Source organism: Taeniopygia guttata, chromosome 12 (genome assembly GCF_048771995.1).
Source record: "Taeniopygia guttata chromosome 12, bTaeGut7.mat, whole genome shotgun sequence".
Classification (NCBI taxonomy): domain Eukaryota; kingdom Metazoa; phylum Chordata; class Aves; order Passeriformes; family Estrildidae; genus Taeniopygia; species Taeniopygia guttata.
Window position 1 is genome coordinate 8921330 of NC_133037.1, and position 17595 is coordinate 8938924.

A 17595-nucleotide genomic window follows, 5' to 3' on the forward strand; every position below is an offset into this window, starting at 1 on the left:
TATCTACATGGGATTTGATTAGGAAACTAGATATGTACATCAAGAAAGCCATTATTTTGACACCCCTGAGCTCTAGGCTGCCTTTAATACTAAAGGCAAAAGAGAAAAAAGGGGAATGTAAGTAATTCCCCTGATCTATCCATGAATTTATGCCAGTCTTATTCCTCCAGTGGTTTAGTGCTTATGGAGTATCTTCAGAGCCAGGAAAAAAACATTTTAACTAGTATTGAAATAGTTTTGAATTAAATGAGGAGAAAATAGGCAAACAAACATGCCTGTTTTACATTCCTAAAGTGGATGTTATGGAACCACAAGGCAAAAAATCCAGTAAAACTATATTTGAGAATGTTTCTCTGGGGAACGTTTAGATGGTGGTTATTTTTGTCATATTCCTGATGGATGAAATTAAATCCTTCTGCATTTCTGCCAGAGGTATTTACATTAGAGACCACACAGGCCTCTGGAAATAAAGGAAATGGATGCTGTGGCTGCCATGCTCACATGGGAGCAACTCTCAGTATGCCAGGTTCCAAGCTTTCAGCTTTCTCTTCTTCCTAGTGTCCTGTGATGACTCCCTGTGCCTGGAGCTGTGCTTCCAGGTGAGGAGCAAGGGCTGGCTTGTGGAGCGACTGGAGCTGGGGCTGATCCTGGGTCCATGGCCACAGGGCAAGATCCAGAGACCCTCAGCCCTGAGGTGACCACCGGGACCCTCATCTCCAGGGAAGGAGCCAGGGACACTCAGTTCCAGGGTGACCCCAGGGACCGCCATAGGACCTTGAGGTACCTCAGGCGTCAGGGTGAGGCTCAGAGTCCTCCAGCCTTGAGGTGAAATCCAGGGACCCTGAGCCCCAAACTGATCCCAGGGGCCTCCAGCCCTGAGGTGAAATCCAGGGACCCTGAGCCCCAAACTGATCCCAGGGCCTCCAGCCCTGAGGTGAAATCCAGGGACCCTGAGCCCCAAACTGATCCCAGGGGCCTCCAGCCCTGAGGTGAAATCCAGGGACCCTCAGCCCTGGGATGAGGCCCAGAGATCTCCATAGGAGCCCCCAAACCTCAGAGTGTGATCCAGGAACTCTGAGTTTGGGGTGACCCCAAGGACCCTCAGGCCTTGGTTGACCCCAGGGACCCCCAGCCCTGGGTGAGACCCCGGGACGCCCCAGGGCACCGAGGCCCCTCGTGCCCCACAGGTGGGCAGGCCCAGTGTTTGGCTGCACCCCCGGCCTGTGGGGGGCCTCAGGCCAGGCCTGCCCTGGGCCTGCAGGGCCGTGTCCCCCCGGGCTGTCCCCACAGCCACAGGACAAGGTGATGCTGCCCTGGGTGGAGCTGGTCATCTTTAATCTCCCTGCAAGGCACTGCAGCACCATGGCTGCTGCTGGTGGGGAGAGGCCGTGAGGGCTGGGGCCGTGGGGCTGTTTGGGGGTTCCCTGCCAGGGTGTCAGCCCTGAGAACAACATGAACTTCAACGTCTGGAACATCAAGGAGATGCTGAGCACACCGACAGCCCTCGGGTGAGCATGGCTGGGGGGAGATGGAGAGGGGATGGGATGTAAAACCAAACACTGATGACGGGTGAGGTGAAACATATCCAGAACTGACCTCTGACTTATTAGGGAAATCTAATGGGAATTCATTAGCCTCCCCTGGGATCCTGTTTATGCCCTGAGCCTGACAGGGCTGCCATAGATCCACCATTGGTGGGAATCTAAAAATCAGCGTTGGCTGGAAGCTGTACCTTTGTCCATTCAGGGTGTATTTGGGGAATCCCTATGAGCTGTGCTCATCTACTCGATAAGAGAAGTGTTCCTCTTGCCTGTACAGAGGGCAGATAGAACAAATCATGCTGTGCAATCTTATTGCACATTATGTAACTCAAAAATTATTCCATATACACATGGCTTGTTTTTTCCTCAGCAGAAGCCAAAGAGCAGCTAGAGCTCTGCACATCTACAATCTACAGTGAAACAAAAATATTCAGATATAAACATCTGGAGGGCAAATATGTAAGACAAACTGTAATTCGTACTTCAGAGCATCTTTTGTATCACATGGCTAAAAAAGGCCCTGGGACTTATCCCCTTTTTGACTCCAGAAAAGCTAATTGATGAATTTGGTACTCTGACCCTCTGTTAGTTAAATAACCCACTTATATAACTAATTAGGTCGAATTCACAGTTTTAGTCATACTCTCTCTTTGGCCAGATGTTACCAAAATGATGGATGATAATGAAAACATAATAGTAATTTTCTTGCCCATTATAGAAATGCTTGTCATATAGATATTAATTAATTGAATTTTGCACAGATACAGGGGGCAAAGGGAAGCAAATTCAGGGAAAAATTTATTTATATCTGTCACAGTTTTGTCTTTATAATTGTGCATTGCTTAACTCTATTGTCTTCTTGGTACCTGTGGATTTATTTTGTTTGTTTTTTGGGAGGTTTGTTAGTTTTCAGTAAATTGTTTCTAAGTTTGAAAACCTGTGACTTTCTTTCTGGTCAGAGACTGAGGAGGGGAAGTTTAGGGAATATATTAAAAAGACATAATATACATAAAATAAGTAATTGCATTTTTATATCATAGACAAGATATATAAGATATATATTTTTAAATACATAAATAATTCTGTGAAGTTGTGCCATAGGGAATGAAATTAATGGAAGAAGTACAGATGCCTATTTGGAAAGGGATCACTTGAATTTCTTCCTTCCTCCAAAGTAGTCTACACCATCTCACCTACAACATCTTCCCTTTTAACTCATTTATTAATGCAGGAAGAAAATATAGGCAAGATTTTAACACCCATTCCTCAGCATTTTCCACATTTTTTACAAGTGAGTTCAAAAGGGTCAAATAGGGCATAAAATGCTACTGGAAATGCAGCTGGGTTTTTAGAGGCGGCAAGAAGGTGGACAAATTTTTCTGTGGACAATTAACTTTTTCTAAAGGAAAGAAAAGTTTCCCACAGGAGCATGTGAATGTGTGTGTGTATTTGAAATAGGGGGGGAAAGTGTTGATTACTTTTCCCTGACTCACTTCTATTACTAGAAACCTTTCCCACCACAGCAGGGTATGCTGTTTAATCCCCAGAAAACTCTTTCAGGGAGCTTTAAAAATGAAACATAAAATCAGTGTATAATCTAGGCAGAGTATGACTCACTCTGTGAGTTCCTTGCAAGTTTGAGTCAGGGTGTTACTTCTGAGAGCAGCTGCCACCAGGTCCCCAGGAAATGCTGAGCTCCAGTGATGCGTTGTCCTCATAGACACAGCTCTGCACAAGCCCAAAAGTGCTCTGGGTTTTATTTGTTATCTGTCAGACACACAAGTGCTTCTCTGCAACCCTAACAGCCTGAGAAATAGGGTGTGGGGAACCAGAACCCCTGCTCCACCTGGTTTTATGTATGAATAGTGACATTATAGAGGTACTAGAAATGAAGCAGAGGGAAGATTATTAGGTTGGACAATGGTATCAGGTTTCCAGTTATTTTAGAGGGTGGAAAGGGACCACATGACAGCTATACTGGGAAAGCTTAGGCTCAATTGCAGTATATTGACAAAGGACACCATTTTTATGGATTGAAATGCCAGCCTTCATTAGAGAAAGTGCCACATTCGAGCCCAGCCAGGAGGGCTGGCAGAGGGAGATCACAGAGGGTGTGAGAACAGCAGCCACAAAAGCACTGATGCTTCAATCAGCCTTTGATTGGATAAGCATCACAGGGCTGTGCTGCTGAAAGTACATTTTCAGACACCATCAATACCTGCTTTGGCCAGGGGGCTCACAGGGGAAGAGACACATCTTTCCTTGGCCCTGAACTGAGCACAAGATCCCTGTTCAGGCTATTTACTCTTGTAGTGCTACCATGAGAGTGACAGTAGGGAACTTGAGTCAGTATCTCTGCAGGAGCAGCAGAAACCAAAAAATCCACTACTGTTAATTAAAAGAAATAAGACACTGGAATAGTAGTAATAAACCTCATTAAAAATAAATTAAACTGTATACCCCAACAGGTTAAATGCTGGCCTGAGGCAGAAAGGTTATTTAGACTTGATTATATAGATTTGAAATTGAAGTTACGAGAAATTTCTTGTACTATGAGTAAAGAACTAACTTGCTAAATGCATAAAAGATACTCATATACTGACTTCCAAACGCATCAGAAGCAGAAAGTCCGCCAGAGAGTGTGTAAGGCCAAGAAATTATGAAAATACTAAAGAGGCATCCTAAACAGCTTCTTGAAGTTAAGGCCTACTTGAGCCCCTACTCTCTTTGGTTTATTTCTGCTGTGGAGAATAACTTCCAAGTTTAAAAACCTCATTCAATCCATTATCCGTGAAATTCCATCCCAAATCACAAGGTCACATATTTTGAAGTTTCATTAAGGTTCAAGAATAAGCAGAAAATGAAGGCGACAGCCAGGACAAAGACCAGGAGAGCAGCTGTAAAATTCCAGAGCCTCACAGGAATGAGAAACCAGGGCTCTGAGTGCAGGTTGGAATATGGCTTCAGACTAGAGAGGGGGTTGCCAAAAAAAATCCCTGTCTCCAGATGCCTAACATTTAATATGGTTGGGGAAGCATTTTGTGGGAGCAAACAGGGCTACTCTGCAGAAATGCCAATCTTCTCTTAAGGAAAAGGCTCTGTTGTAACTGGCAACCAGCTCAGGGCAAAGGGATAACATGGATGCCAAGGTAAGGATGCCTGGGCAGTATTGAATCACAGCTGAATGAATAATAAACAAACTCATAGAAAGCAAAAATTACCTTGAGAAATTAAAATAAGACCAGAGAGATTTTTGAACCTGAAATCTGGAAACCGGAGGCAGTGTTCGAGCTGAATAACTGAGAGGCATTTCATAGTGGTTAATGCATTAGGGACAGTGCCAGAATGTGTTTGTAGAAATTCCTTTTAGAATGTGGAGCACAAGCAGGTCATGCCATTCCAGAGGACAGGAAGCACAAGAATAATTTTCTGCTGTGACTGTTTCCAGTGAAGAGATGGCAAATGGCTGGAGGCTGCACTAGCAGCTAAACCACCTTGATTTTAACTCTTCCAGCTCCCCTGTACCCAAAGCCAAGGCTGAGCCTTGCTCATTTGCTGAGAACACTGGCACACTGGCAGCAGCTGATAGTGAGGATGAGAGCAGTGCAGCAGAGCTAGAGACAGTTCCTATAGATACAGGCTAAAGCCAGGAGGAAGAGCAGGTGAATGACAGCTCCCAGAATTTATACTGGATTTGTTGTGATTCAACCCTGATCCCTAAATGAGGAAGAGCAGAAAGGGCTGTGAGATTTTCTGGAGGGAAACCAGGAGAAGAGAGACTTTATGGCACTGATCCTACTCAAGACACTGCTACTAGGAGAGAAAGATTTCTTTGGGAAAGAGGCTTTACTGCACTTTGAAGAAATGTGTCAGAAAGGTATAAGTGAGCTTCACCCACAGTGCTTGAGAAGAAGAAGGATGCTGGCACATGTTCAGTGGAGATGACAGAACCAGAGAAAATCACTTATAGCAGCACTGCAGATAAATGTTATGTTGCATATTGTAGAAGTCTCAGTTTGCTTTTTCAAATGACACTTAAACCTTGGTGTTGGCACATTAGGACATATCCAAACAACAGAGTATAAATATCAGTTCTTAAAGAAAGATTGATGAGGCCTATGGCAATTTACAGTTATGAAGCTTTAGTTTGTCAGTGTCCCTAGAACATCTAGAAAATATAAGAAGAGGGTACTTATCACATGCTATGTTTGTTTTGAGGCAAGGCAGAACCTTTGAATGAAAAGTGAATGTCTGCATGTGATTGTGCTAAAATACTTAGAGTGGAAATCAGAAAATTAGAAAAATGAAAGAAGCTCCTGAAAGTTCTAACTCCTCCTATAAAGGGGGAATTTCCACTGACAACAAGGAAACAGAGACTGGGGAGATCTAGCTGACCCCCCAGATATGCAGAACACTGCAGATTTTTTAGATCACGCTCATATCACGAGAAAGGGTTGGAGCTGCCAATATTGCAATACCTTGCATTAAGTTAGGTTGGAAAATGCAGTCATTTGACCATCAGTCAGCAGAGGATGATTTACCATTTTTTGGAGCTGTCAAGAACTTCTTTTACATATCTAAAGTTGGTTTTGCTTTGGATGCATATGCTAATGCCAGTACCAAAGGAATGTCATGCACACCAACACGGATGATTTGGGGCATGGCTCATGTTAGCAGAAAGTCAGAAGTTCTCCTGAGGTAAACTCCTCACTGAGGAGCACTGCTAAGTGGAATTGCATACCTGGGATGTTTCCTTGCTGTTTATGGGAGAGGGTTTATATTTAGGACAGAACATGCAACCCTGCATCTCAGGCATTCTGAAGGGAATGGTCAGGTGGTTAGAAGAGCTGGAGTTGCCTGATCGTGGATCTGATCCCCCATGTGATCATCGTTGTCTGATCTCTCTGTCAGGGACAGGCCTGGGCCAAGCATGGCCAGGCTGATGGCTTGCCCAGATGGTCTTGTTTGTAAATTAATTGCCAGCAGTGTTAAGCAAGGGATAAAGAAACACATTGCTCAGGGGAGTGAGTGTATTCAAAAGAGACATCTGTTTCACCTCCCCCTCTAATTTGCAAAAGTGCCATCATTCCTAAACCAACTGCTGAGGTAGTGGACTTAAGACAGAAAAACTGGGCTCCAGAGGAGCCAACAGCTGCCTTTGGTTGTAGTGCAGAGTAAGCCTAGGAAGTCCCTTGGCTCATAAAGTCCTCTCAGCTCAATACTCCTCATAAAATCTTTGTTATAAGAATATTGTGCTTCAGGTATTAAAGCATCTGAGAAAACGAGCATATAGTGGGGTGTGACATTCACCAGTTGTACTGGACTCTTTCAAAGGGGGTTTTTCAAGACTTTAAAGCATCTAAAGATTATAAAAACTCTTCCTCAAACTAAGAGGGAGCTTTTTTGGCTGGAAGACAGGAGGATTTAGAAAACTGGTGCAGGAGATGTACTCCTGCATTGCAGGAAAATTGTATTCAGATTTTTTTCTTAGCAGATTTGGGGTCCAGAGAGGGATTAAGGGAGAAGGTTTGAATTCAGACAGACTTATCAAGCTTTTTGAGAATTCAGAAACCCATACCTCATCTATTTTTGCCTGCAGCTCAGTGTACTCAGTGAACTTAAAGCCAAAAGCATTAATATAATATTGTCAGTGACACTACTATATAATGGAGACTGATCAGTTCAAGTGCTGCTGCTAAATCCTTTCCCTGTTGTGTCTGTGATTTTGGGCTCCTTCCAAAACTTTGGGATTAACCAAACATGTCATTGCTAATAAATGTTGGGGTGATCATCTCTTGTTATACACATGAGTCATTCTCCTGTTCCTTCTCCTTTACATGTATCATTTGATATGGAAAAAAATCCTTGTGTAAATGTTTCATTAATTATTTTCTCCTTTTTTGGTCTCTAGTTCCCAGCTCCAAAGGCAGCAACACATTTCTCCATCTTGCTAGCTCAAAAAAATCAAGATCTGAGAATATAAACCTGGCACAGCTTTTTTTGTGTTTGATCCTAACCTAAACACTCGGCCAGACCTTGTGGATGTGGAGCAATGGAAAAGTGATCATTTAGACTGAAAGAGGGTAGATTTAGATTGATTGTTATGAAAAAATTCTTTACTGTGAGGGTGATGAGGCACTGGCACTGGCTGCCCAGAGAAGCTGTAGAAGCCTTATCTCTGAAAATGCTCAAGGCTTTAAATAACGTGGTACAGTGGAAGGTGTCCCTGCCCATGGCAAGAGGGTTGGAACTAGGTGATCTTTAAGGTCCCTTCTAACCCAAACTCTTCTACAATTCTTTGTGAAAAATGAAAAAAGTCTTTTGGATGTACTTTTGCTAACAATAATACTGAAGTCAGCCTCCAACACAATGAGAAGCAGTGCAGCTGTGCAGGGAAGCCGTTGTCTGAGGGAAGCTGGTCCTGTGCCACAAGCCTAGTCCATAAAGCAGGAGAGGAATATGAGTGTTTCTGAAGAGGAGTAGAATCAGAGCAACACAGCAGAAAATCAGGAGTATCTAGGAAAGATTTATTTGAGTAACGCTCAAGGGAAAGAAGAGCACTTTTGTGTAGCATGTTAACTTGTTTGAAATACTTCCAACAATTCATATCAGTTCATCCTGCCATATGCTACCTCTATTTATTTGTTATTTTACTGTGTCAGACTTAAGGCATCTGGAGAATAAATGCCCAGGAAATGTCAGCTACAAGTCAGAAAGGTTTATTCTCTTAGAACTGCCTTCCAAGTGATCAAAGCAACACCTGAGTTACAAAAAATTGTTATCCAGAGTAGCACTTCCAGCAGGCTATGTAGGGAATTTTGTTCGACTTTTTAATTGCTCCAGACTCATTCACATCCCTCTCTGCCCATTTCAGGTCCAATAAGTTTTCCATAAGGAGCAACACTGCCAGTGACTACTCGAGTCTGAGTGATTCCCAGCTGCTCTTTGGCTCCCAGTTCTGCCCGGAGAATGTGCAGTCGGCAGCAGCACCGCTGGAGCTGGGCACACAGCCGGGACAGCAGAACTCCCAGGATGTGAGTCTCACCTCAGCCAGCCCTGGGCAGGCACACAGCCACCATTCAGAGTTAATGGAAAATGCTGAAATCAGGTGGTAACATTTGTAAATGTCAGTAACTGCTGAAATCAAGTTGTCTTCTTCCTAAGTATACATCCTTACTGTGACAAGACAAAGTAGCAGCCTGGTGAGATGAACGTGGTATTTATAACAGATTGCTAAAAATTATTATTGAGATAGGTATTATTTTCTTCAATCACATTTTTTAAGTTGCTAAAATAATATGAAATTATTGTCAAGCTAATGTCTTTAGACCACCTACCTAGCCAAGTTAGAATGCATTTTTCTTCCAAAAATTATGTATTTCACTTCCTTAGCTTTCTGCAAGGATGACAGAACTAGTCAGTGTTAGCTTCCCTGCACTGACAGTGACCTTGCTGCTCTGTTGTTAAGGTAGATGCTTGGATGATTTTGGATAGGGGTGAAGAATTTCTATGCTCACAATGTTCCTCCTACAGCTCATGGTTTCTGATGTTACCAGCCTCTACTAAAATAGTTCCTGCACAGCTAGCAGAGAGAACGAGATCCGAATAAACACACCTGGAGCAAAGATTAGGGAAGGGCAGTGGTGCCAGCTTGGAGGCCCCAGGCTGTCCTTCAGTTCCAGATGTTATCTGCTGTTCTATGCATTTTGCCTAGGAGCAGTTTTCATCAGACACAAAACAGGAAATTCACTTTTCACGATTAAAAAACATTAATGGAATTTGCATTTTCTTATGTTTTAAGGAAAAGGCATCTCCATTTTGGTCACACAGTGTCTGGAAATTTTGTAGAATGAAGCTTTCATATTAATATTAAATTTCTTGTTCTAAAATGTGTATTGAAGCATGTGAAAAACTCATCTACAGTCTGTCAATGTTGCTAGTTGGCAGCAAAATGATGTCATCCACCAGGCAATTCAATAAGATTGTTTTTTTTTTTTTTAGATTCCTGTACAGGGAGATTCTACTGACAACTTGAACTTTTCCACAATTCCAGGAATGCTGAAATTCATTTATAGTCTCTGTCTTGAACATAGAAGGGAAAAAAGCCCCGCACACCTTATAATTGTAGCAAACTGAAAATCCTCAAGATGAGAGAAAAGCCTATGTCTGGAGGAATTTGGGCTGGGTCTCAGTTCCTCAGGGAGTTGATCTAACTAGGGACACTAAATGAGGCATAATCTCACAAAATTCTTAATCTCCTCATCCAGTGTAATCTGTCATGTCCAATCACTGTGAAGTCTGTCTGCACTGGATAAACAAATGAATTCTTCTAATTAATGTTCTGATTCTTTTTGTACTTCAACAGTTTTCTTTTGTTTGTGTCACAGAGCGAGCCCAGCATTTTTACCAAATACCAGACAAAACCACAGTTATTTGATGAAGAAACAAGAGAAAAAGGTTCTCTTAATTTTGGTGCCGGAAGAGTGAAAAATGTATTGGAAAATTTTGAAGCGAATAAGAACAAAATAAAGGACAAATATGACCGGTATGTAGACATCCATTGGAAATTCTTCCTCTTCTGGTGGTTATCACTCTCTGCAGCTCCTTCTTCCCCTATGATAAATCATACATGACATAGATGCATATTTCTCCAACAAAAGTATTTTCAAGTTTTAAATAATTTCTAACTGGAAAGAGTTACAAGGTAAGAGGATAGTGTTTATTTGCAACTTATGTAACACATTCAGCCATAAACCCCACTGAACAGCAGAACTCTAACCTGAATTTACTTTTGTCTTTATCTAATCAGCATTGTTTCTTTTTTCTGTATTGATTCTCTGTGAAAACCCTTATTTCTCAAGCTTTTATAGGTTATGTAGGGAGTGATAAAAGGGACTCTGAGGATGGCCTTCGTATTTGGGCCAAATAAGGGGATTGCCAAACACACTGGTGTGCAGATTGCATCTTTATAAACCTGCACATATCTCTAGAATTTTATTTCCATACAAGATTTTTATGTATTGTTTTTTTGGTAACAGACAAGTGTTATTTGCTAATGTAATTTGCATCTGCTCTTTGTCAGATGCCAAGAATTGCAGGTACCTGTAGGTCCTGAAGGACTTCAAGGAACAAGCCAGCAATTTGAAGCTCAAAAATGAAATATGGCAAACTCCCCAGTGCACCCATAAATAATTCTTAGCACTGTACATTTTGTAATGTAACATCCAAAGTGAAGTGTGTTTTTATTAAAAGCGTTTGATCAAATCTGGCTATGTATCTCTCTTGCCTTTTCAGTGGGCACTGCATTTCTGATAAGACAAAATTTTGTCCTCTATTGCCTATTAGAGGAAGATTTTTGTAATGAAATGAGAAAGTGGTTATAAATGTTTAGGCATCACTCATAATTATTCATTATTTTTTCTTTTAATGAATTATGCTTCTTCCTACACTCCAGACTTGCTCCCAGATTAGAAGCCTGTTTTTAGAAATAACTATATTATCTTTTCAAAGATAAGTGTATAATTTATCAATTTGTATCCCCCTCAAGTTTGACTAAGAAAATTAGCATCTTCCTTTCCATATGGCTAGAGAGATTTCAAAAGCACTGCCTAATTCTCATAACTAGATTCTACCTGGCCTCTGCATATTTTTGGCTGTTATAATTTAGATCACTCAAGTGATTGACTTAAAATGACCCAAATCTTCAGAGAGGAAAAGGTTATCACTTTGCTTAGCAACCATCCGTGCATTTTGGTGTGGCAGTTTAATCATGAATGTAGCCTGGTTCCTGATACGCTGGCTCAACTTAAAAGGACAGATAACAGAAACCACAGGCATAATCTCAGGAGAAAAGGATTTGCAGTATTTGTTCTTCCTGGCCTGGCTTTGTTGATGCTGAAGCTTTTCCCGTGTTTTTCCCACAGTTATTTTAGTCCAAGCACAATACCGTGTATCGCAGCAACTGGCACGTCACTGCACAGGCTGGGTCCTTCCGGGGCAGATAACGCGGTGATCACACCCCAGAGCTAATGGACAGTTGGGCAAATGCCAACTGAAAATTTGAGAGAGAGGCCAAAAATATGAGAGTAAAACCCCCATAATTTCATGTATATGACATATATGAGCATGTGTGTATAGGTATTCTTTTCTTACTTTACATTTTTCTTAATTTACATTTCTGGTTCATACTTGGTTTTTTTTCCATTTTAGTGAAGTCCTAAGCTCCTTTATTTTCAGCATCAAAGACAGGCTTCAAGAGGTAAGTTACTTCAAATTCATAATGTAAAATGATAAGAGTTAGAAATATTACAGACTGTTCAGTGCTCACTTTCCTTTGCTATGATGATATTTAAAATACTACATTGTGTGTCTTAAGTATTCAAACACTTTAAACGAACAACTGTAAGTTTTTTTGCATATACCATTGCCTTTGTGGCCTTAGGGTCAATGTCTTTAGGGACTTGCCTCAGAGGCAATGGTGGAACTTCTGGGTGGGCTTCTGGAGCAAAACAAGCTGTAGTGACAGCCTGCAAATATCAGTTCTTTTTAATTCTGCCTGAAGAAAGCAGCCTACTCTCAGGATTAGTCATTGTGGTCTGAAGGTGAAGGTCTCTCCTCCAACACTTCTATAATTAATTTTATTAGTTATTATTAATCCTATTTTACAGAACAGTTTCTCTTTTTTGAAATCTCTTCAGATTTCATGAGCCTTTTGAGCCGTCCCAGATCTTCTTTGGGGTTGCAACCAACAGCTGGACAAATTGTTTCAAGTGACAAATAAACAACCATTTTCAGACTGTTCCATTTCATGAGCTGCAGTCATTGTTCTGCTGCATCTGGGGATGTGATTTTGCAAACAAAGAAAAGGCAATGTTTTAATTTACCCATTTACCTTTGTTTTCACAGCTGCCAGTGTGCTTTGAGAAGTTTGAAGAAATGTTTGATTCCAAACTCAAATCCAGTTTGGCTTGCCTAGAAACCCTTTTCAAGACATGTAAGTCCTTCCTGTGTTCCTGTTAACAGCAGAGGGCACAGTCAAACTGCCAAATGTCAGCATGTTGTCTGGAGGCTGGGGCAAACTGGGCAAGTCCTTCTGCTCACAGCTGTTCTCCCTAAGGGTGGAGAAAAAATAAGACTTATCCATGGTATGGACTTGTCAGTTTTTCCATTCCTAGTCTCTCATTTTTTCATTTTCTCCGTTCTCTTGTACTTAGGTGTTGCATGGTTAGACACTGTGCTCAAATTGATAAATACACCTCTGGTTTTGTGTTTTGTCTGGAGTACAATTTTTAGACTATCTGGAGTACTAATGAAATACACAGTAAAAATAACTTAGATATTTATATTCTGGGTATCCATTTTCAGTTTTTAGGGCTTTCTCAGATTTTCATATGTTAGTTTGAAGTCTTCCATTACCCTTCTGTGCTTGACGTGATTAAATTTTGGACGTAAACAAAACTAGTACTGCTCATTTTTTGAATGAGAAGCACATAGTGAAGCACATTATTGCCATGATAAAAGGGTGACCTCCAGAAAACCTAATAATATAAAATACTTTTGAACAACTCTGTCTCTCGAGTGGCTAATCACAGAAATCTTTACTGAGGGAAAATGCTTCAATAAATTGTTCCTAGTTTAGCTTAGATCTGAGCCTTTGAGAGTACATTAATTTTTAATGCTGGTGTGATGCTTTATCAACACTCTGTCAGGACTCCTCAGAGCTTGCTCTGCTCTGTGGAAGAACAAGAGGCCATTTTCAATATACACAAGAAATGTGAAGTGAGTTGTATCTTGTGAGATGAAGGCAGCAGACCTTCACAAAAGCACAATGGTATTCACTGTGTGGCAAAATGTGGCTTCCACAAAGCACATCTCTGACAGATAGCTTTTAAATCAACAGAGGCCTCTCAAGCCAGTCTAATTCATTATGCTGGAGGCCATGATAGGCTGTACATTTGAAATACCAATCTCATTGTACTAAGAACATTCCCTTGCTTTGCTTGGCAAGTGCTCTTTGTGGGATCCTAATGTAAACAAAAATCTGTCTGCTTTGGCCAGCACCGCAAATTCCCTCTTACACATTTTCCCATCTCCTAATTACTTCAGTGCCTCAACTTGTCCACTCTGCAGCAGGACTTTGCCTAATTTCACATACCTCATGAATAGAAATTGTTGTCATGGCACTGAAAATCAAATCTATTGTTCATGGCTCCTCCACTTCATTCCATACCATTTACTCAGTTGTCCTGTTTCCTCTCCATATCCATTTTCAATGAATGTGCCTTGAATTAAATGAGAAACCTCCCAGAGGTGCATGCTGCTGTATTTTCAAAGCAATTGAAAAGAAAAATTGGCACTTTCTGTAATGCATCATGCTGCAGAATGTTGAATATATAATGAAAATCATCACATGCTGCACAATGTTGTTCTTTTTATATTTCTGGGACGTTCATCTGTCACTGTTAATTGCAGATAAACACTGTCATTTGACTGATATCACAGTGATGGATAATTAAGTTCTCACTAAAATAGATACCTATGCTAGTGCCGTGAAAAGAGGCAGTTCCCTTGAAAAATTGGCATAAAATTCCAAAACTCAGGTGAAAGAGCTAAATTCAGAGCTAATAAAGTTCTGAATGCCAGTGAGTGATGATACAGTACCTTGGGATGTGGGTGACATGGCAGAGATATGTTAAATCAGTGGCAGTGAAGGATTTCACAGGTAGGAGAGGAATGCAGAAGATGAAGAGAACTAGTGCACCAGAACATTCCAACAGCTCTGAAAAGCAAAAGAAGATGGAATTCGAAATCAAGTCTGTCTTCATTAAAAGCTTATAAGGAGCATCACAGGTTGCATTTTTAGCAGTGGGTAGCAAGCACATTTGGCATAGTCTGCATAGCCACCAGGCAAGAGCAAAACAGAAAATATTTTTCAAAATGTATTTCCAAAGCATTTCCATGTGCTGTTGGGCTGACATGGTCTGTGCAGGAAGATTTTTTAAAATGTTCTCTTTTGAGTGTTTGTCCATATGTGCTTGCACACAGTGGATAGAGCTGTGTCTGGCACTGGAGATGATACAAGGTTTGGCTGAGCATCTTCCACAGAGGCACAGGTGTTCTGTGCCTTGCTCACATCTCAGAGTGGAGTGCACAGGGAAGTAAAGAGACAGACAGACCCTGTGGCCTTAGTTCTTCCACCTTATATGCATAGAGTTTCTCTGGTTGACTTACCTACTCATTATTTTCTCTTTCCTTCTGGTTTCCACTCCTATAGCTTGTTTCTTTTCATCTTTTTCACATTTTAATTTTCATACCCACACTTCTATCAAAGCCTTCTATTTTTTTATACAAATGTCAATTTTCACCACTCAGCCTTCTCTGTGCTGCTTTGCTGTTCTGGTATCTGGTAGTTCCAGCTGTGACAGCTCAGAACAGCTGAACCCTCCACAACACCTTGTCTGCAATGCACATGACCAGCATCCTCCCAGCCTGCATGCCACAGGCAATCCTCTGACACACTGCCATCAGGGGTGACAAAGTAATGTGCAGTATGTCGCTTACAGAGGGATGAGATGGTGCAGTTCTCTGACAAGATGCATGGCCTGGTGAGCAGTTCTCAAACATGACTTGCTGCCAGACTCCCCAGGCCCAGCAGCTGCTGGCAAAGTTTCCAGGGGACATGGCTGTGCTTAAAATGGTGAAATTTGAGCTTGCTCACCTTGAACAGTATGGTCCAGACTGGGACACCCAATTCAGACTCTCTTATGTCCTGTATGGATTGAAAAGTCAAAAAGTTTGAAACTGATTTAAATTTTTTTTTCCATATAGCTGCTAACTAGCCATGCAGTGACTGACAGAGCTGTTGAGGGACTTAACCAAACTCCCAAACACCTCAGTATGGATGGTGATAGGAAGTGTGGATGTTCCAGTGGATACTGGAACCCCTCATTGTCACAATTCAGGGCTTGGAGCAGTGTGTGCTGTAGCACAGGGTGAGATCAGGGCAGCCCATCCCACAGTCCCCCGATGCAGGTGCTAGCTGATATCTTGTGGAATGGGACCCAGCCTAAGCAGCACAAACCTGCCAGCTGACTGCTTGGAGTGTATCTGAGCAGATGTAGCCATGTCAGCCCAGCTGTCTCACCCTCTGGCACAGCTCCATGGCTGCCCAGGGAGAGCATGCAGCACTCTGCTGAGCTCCAGAGCTGTCTTCCCTGCCCATGCCTCACCAGGTTTGCAGGACCTCCAATTTCCCCTACTGAATCTGGGCGTGGGGGAGCCAACCTCCTTCCAAAGTGTTATTTAAAGCCTCTGTGCTTTAGTGCCAGTTTCAGGATGAGCTGCATAGATGATGATGGAGAGACATCAGAAGGAGTTGATGTTTAATATTCCTAGGCTGGGAGGCGGGTGCTCCCTCCCTGGACTGCTCAGGCCGTGAGTTTTCAGCTGCTGGGAGTGCAGCTGATTTGCAGGGAACTCTCTGCAGCACAGGGTGGCAGCCCTACCCTGAGGTCCTTCAGCCTTTTATCTCATATTCCAAATGTTATTATTGTAAACAGTAGAATCCGAAGACAAAGGTACAGCAAATCAAAACACAGCAACGTTTCAGACTGTAAAAAACTGCTTTGTTTAAATTACCTCAGGAGAGGCACAAGTCTGTGCATAAGTCATTCATTAACTGAGTAAAGATTTCGGGTCTGTGATCAAGTTATTCAATAACTATCTGCTGCATGGTTTATTTGAAGAAAACGTCTGAGGCAGCCTTTCTTGATCATATTCAAAGAAAAGAGACTTAACAGGGTCCTTGATCTGATCTAATTTGGCCATCTCAAGGCCTGTTTTTTTGGTAAGCCTTTATTAACACTTATTTTTACCTTGTTTATTAGTGTTTGACAAGTCTGAACACCTCTCTGGGTATGGAAGCAGGGAGGGAAGAAGAGTGCCCTTCCTCTGTACTGAGGGTTTTTTCTGCAGAATACTCCCACACGTATAAATGAAACATTTTCAAAAGGCTGGCTGCTGGTTGCTTGCCGGCAGCATGCTGTGCTGAGTCAAATGTATGTGCAGATCACAAGCCCAGTGGATGCAGGACTATTTTTAGACTGAGGATACTATATTGAAGAAGAATAGATAGATTAGGGAAACCAGAAAGTTTTAAAAATAATTCTGAGCTAAAATTAAACATATGGGGAAGAGCAGCAAGATAAGGTAAACTTGCAGATGCGGCCTTTCCTGTATCTTCACTATGTAGACATGGAAGGTGATAAAGTGACATAAAAGGAGTTTCTTCCTTTAGTCACTGCTGCTCTCCTTCTCTTTGTAGGTTGGCAGACTCCCCAAAAACCTGCTCTCAGATTGCAGGTAACCTCTTTTTCTAACCAGGGAGATGAAACATCTTACAGACCCACTCAAACATGCACTCCCCCATTACAAACCCATTCTACAAATTATAGATTTCCAGGTTTATAAAAGGGTCTAAATCTGTCAAAGCAAAACACTAAAAGATTAAAAACAACAACCAAATTGTCTGCAACAGTATATTGTTTGAAATATGTGCAGATAATCCTCAGAAATCAGCCAAGCTCCTACAGAGAACAAGGCAAAGCCATGTGGTGATGTGCATCCTGAAATAATGGAGAAATTTCCCTCGAGCTCAAATCTGGGAGGTGGTTTTAATTAAATGTGTATGAGGACAATGCATGGATAAGGCAACTGCGGGGTTCTATCTCCCAAATGACAGCTGTGTGCACTGTGCCCAAGCAGGGCTCCATTGGAGGAGGCAAAGTTAAAGCAGGGCACAGGGGATTCCTGGTGCCAGGAGGTGCCATTCCCTGTGTCCATCCCTGGGCAGCACCTCCAGCCCTGTGCCACCCCACGCCTCTGCTTTGCATGGCTGAATGAGACAAACACTTTCAATCTCCTTTCATAAGAGGAGATTACCATGTAAGCACTTAATTAACTTGTAGCTTTTCTCTGCCCATGTCTAGTTCAGTCTCTTTCTTTCCTTGCACATAGACAGCTGGGAAGGTGTGTGGGCTTCCAGACATCCTGGGGT

General features: G+C 42.0%; 1 protein-coding gene and 1 long non-coding RNA gene across 3 annotated transcripts in view; one reads left to right on the forward strand and one right to left on the reverse strand.

Moving 5' to 3' along the window:
* Nucleotides 1-17595, forward strand: part of IHO1 (interactor of HORMAD1 1) — a 22938-nt gene continuing 5343 nt past the window's right edge. The window contains exons 1-5 of the mRNA XM_030282859.4: nucleotides 1-1508; nucleotides 8416-8575; nucleotides 9929-10086; nucleotides 11751-11799; nucleotides 12447-12534. Of these exons, the coding sequence (XP_030138719.4) occupies nucleotides 1453-1508; nucleotides 8416-8575; nucleotides 9929-10086; nucleotides 11751-11799; nucleotides 12447-12534 (511 nt within the window). The 5' untranslated portion in view covers nucleotides 1-1452. The remainder of the gene's footprint in view (nucleotides 1509-8415; nucleotides 8576-9928; nucleotides 10087-11750; nucleotides 11800-12446; nucleotides 12535-17595) is intronic.
* LOC115496923 (uncharacterized) overlaps nucleotides 10037-17595 on the reverse strand; it is an 18032-nt gene continuing 10473 nt past the window's right edge. For both annotated transcript variants that reach the window (XR_003962446.4, XR_012058028.1), the window contains exons 2-4: nucleotides 14202-14319; nucleotides 12433-12652; nucleotides 10037-10154 (exon numbers count right to left, since the gene is read on the reverse strand). This is a non-coding gene — a long non-coding RNA (uncharacterized lncRNA). The remainder of the gene's footprint in view (nucleotides 10155-12432; nucleotides 12653-14201; nucleotides 14320-17595) is intronic.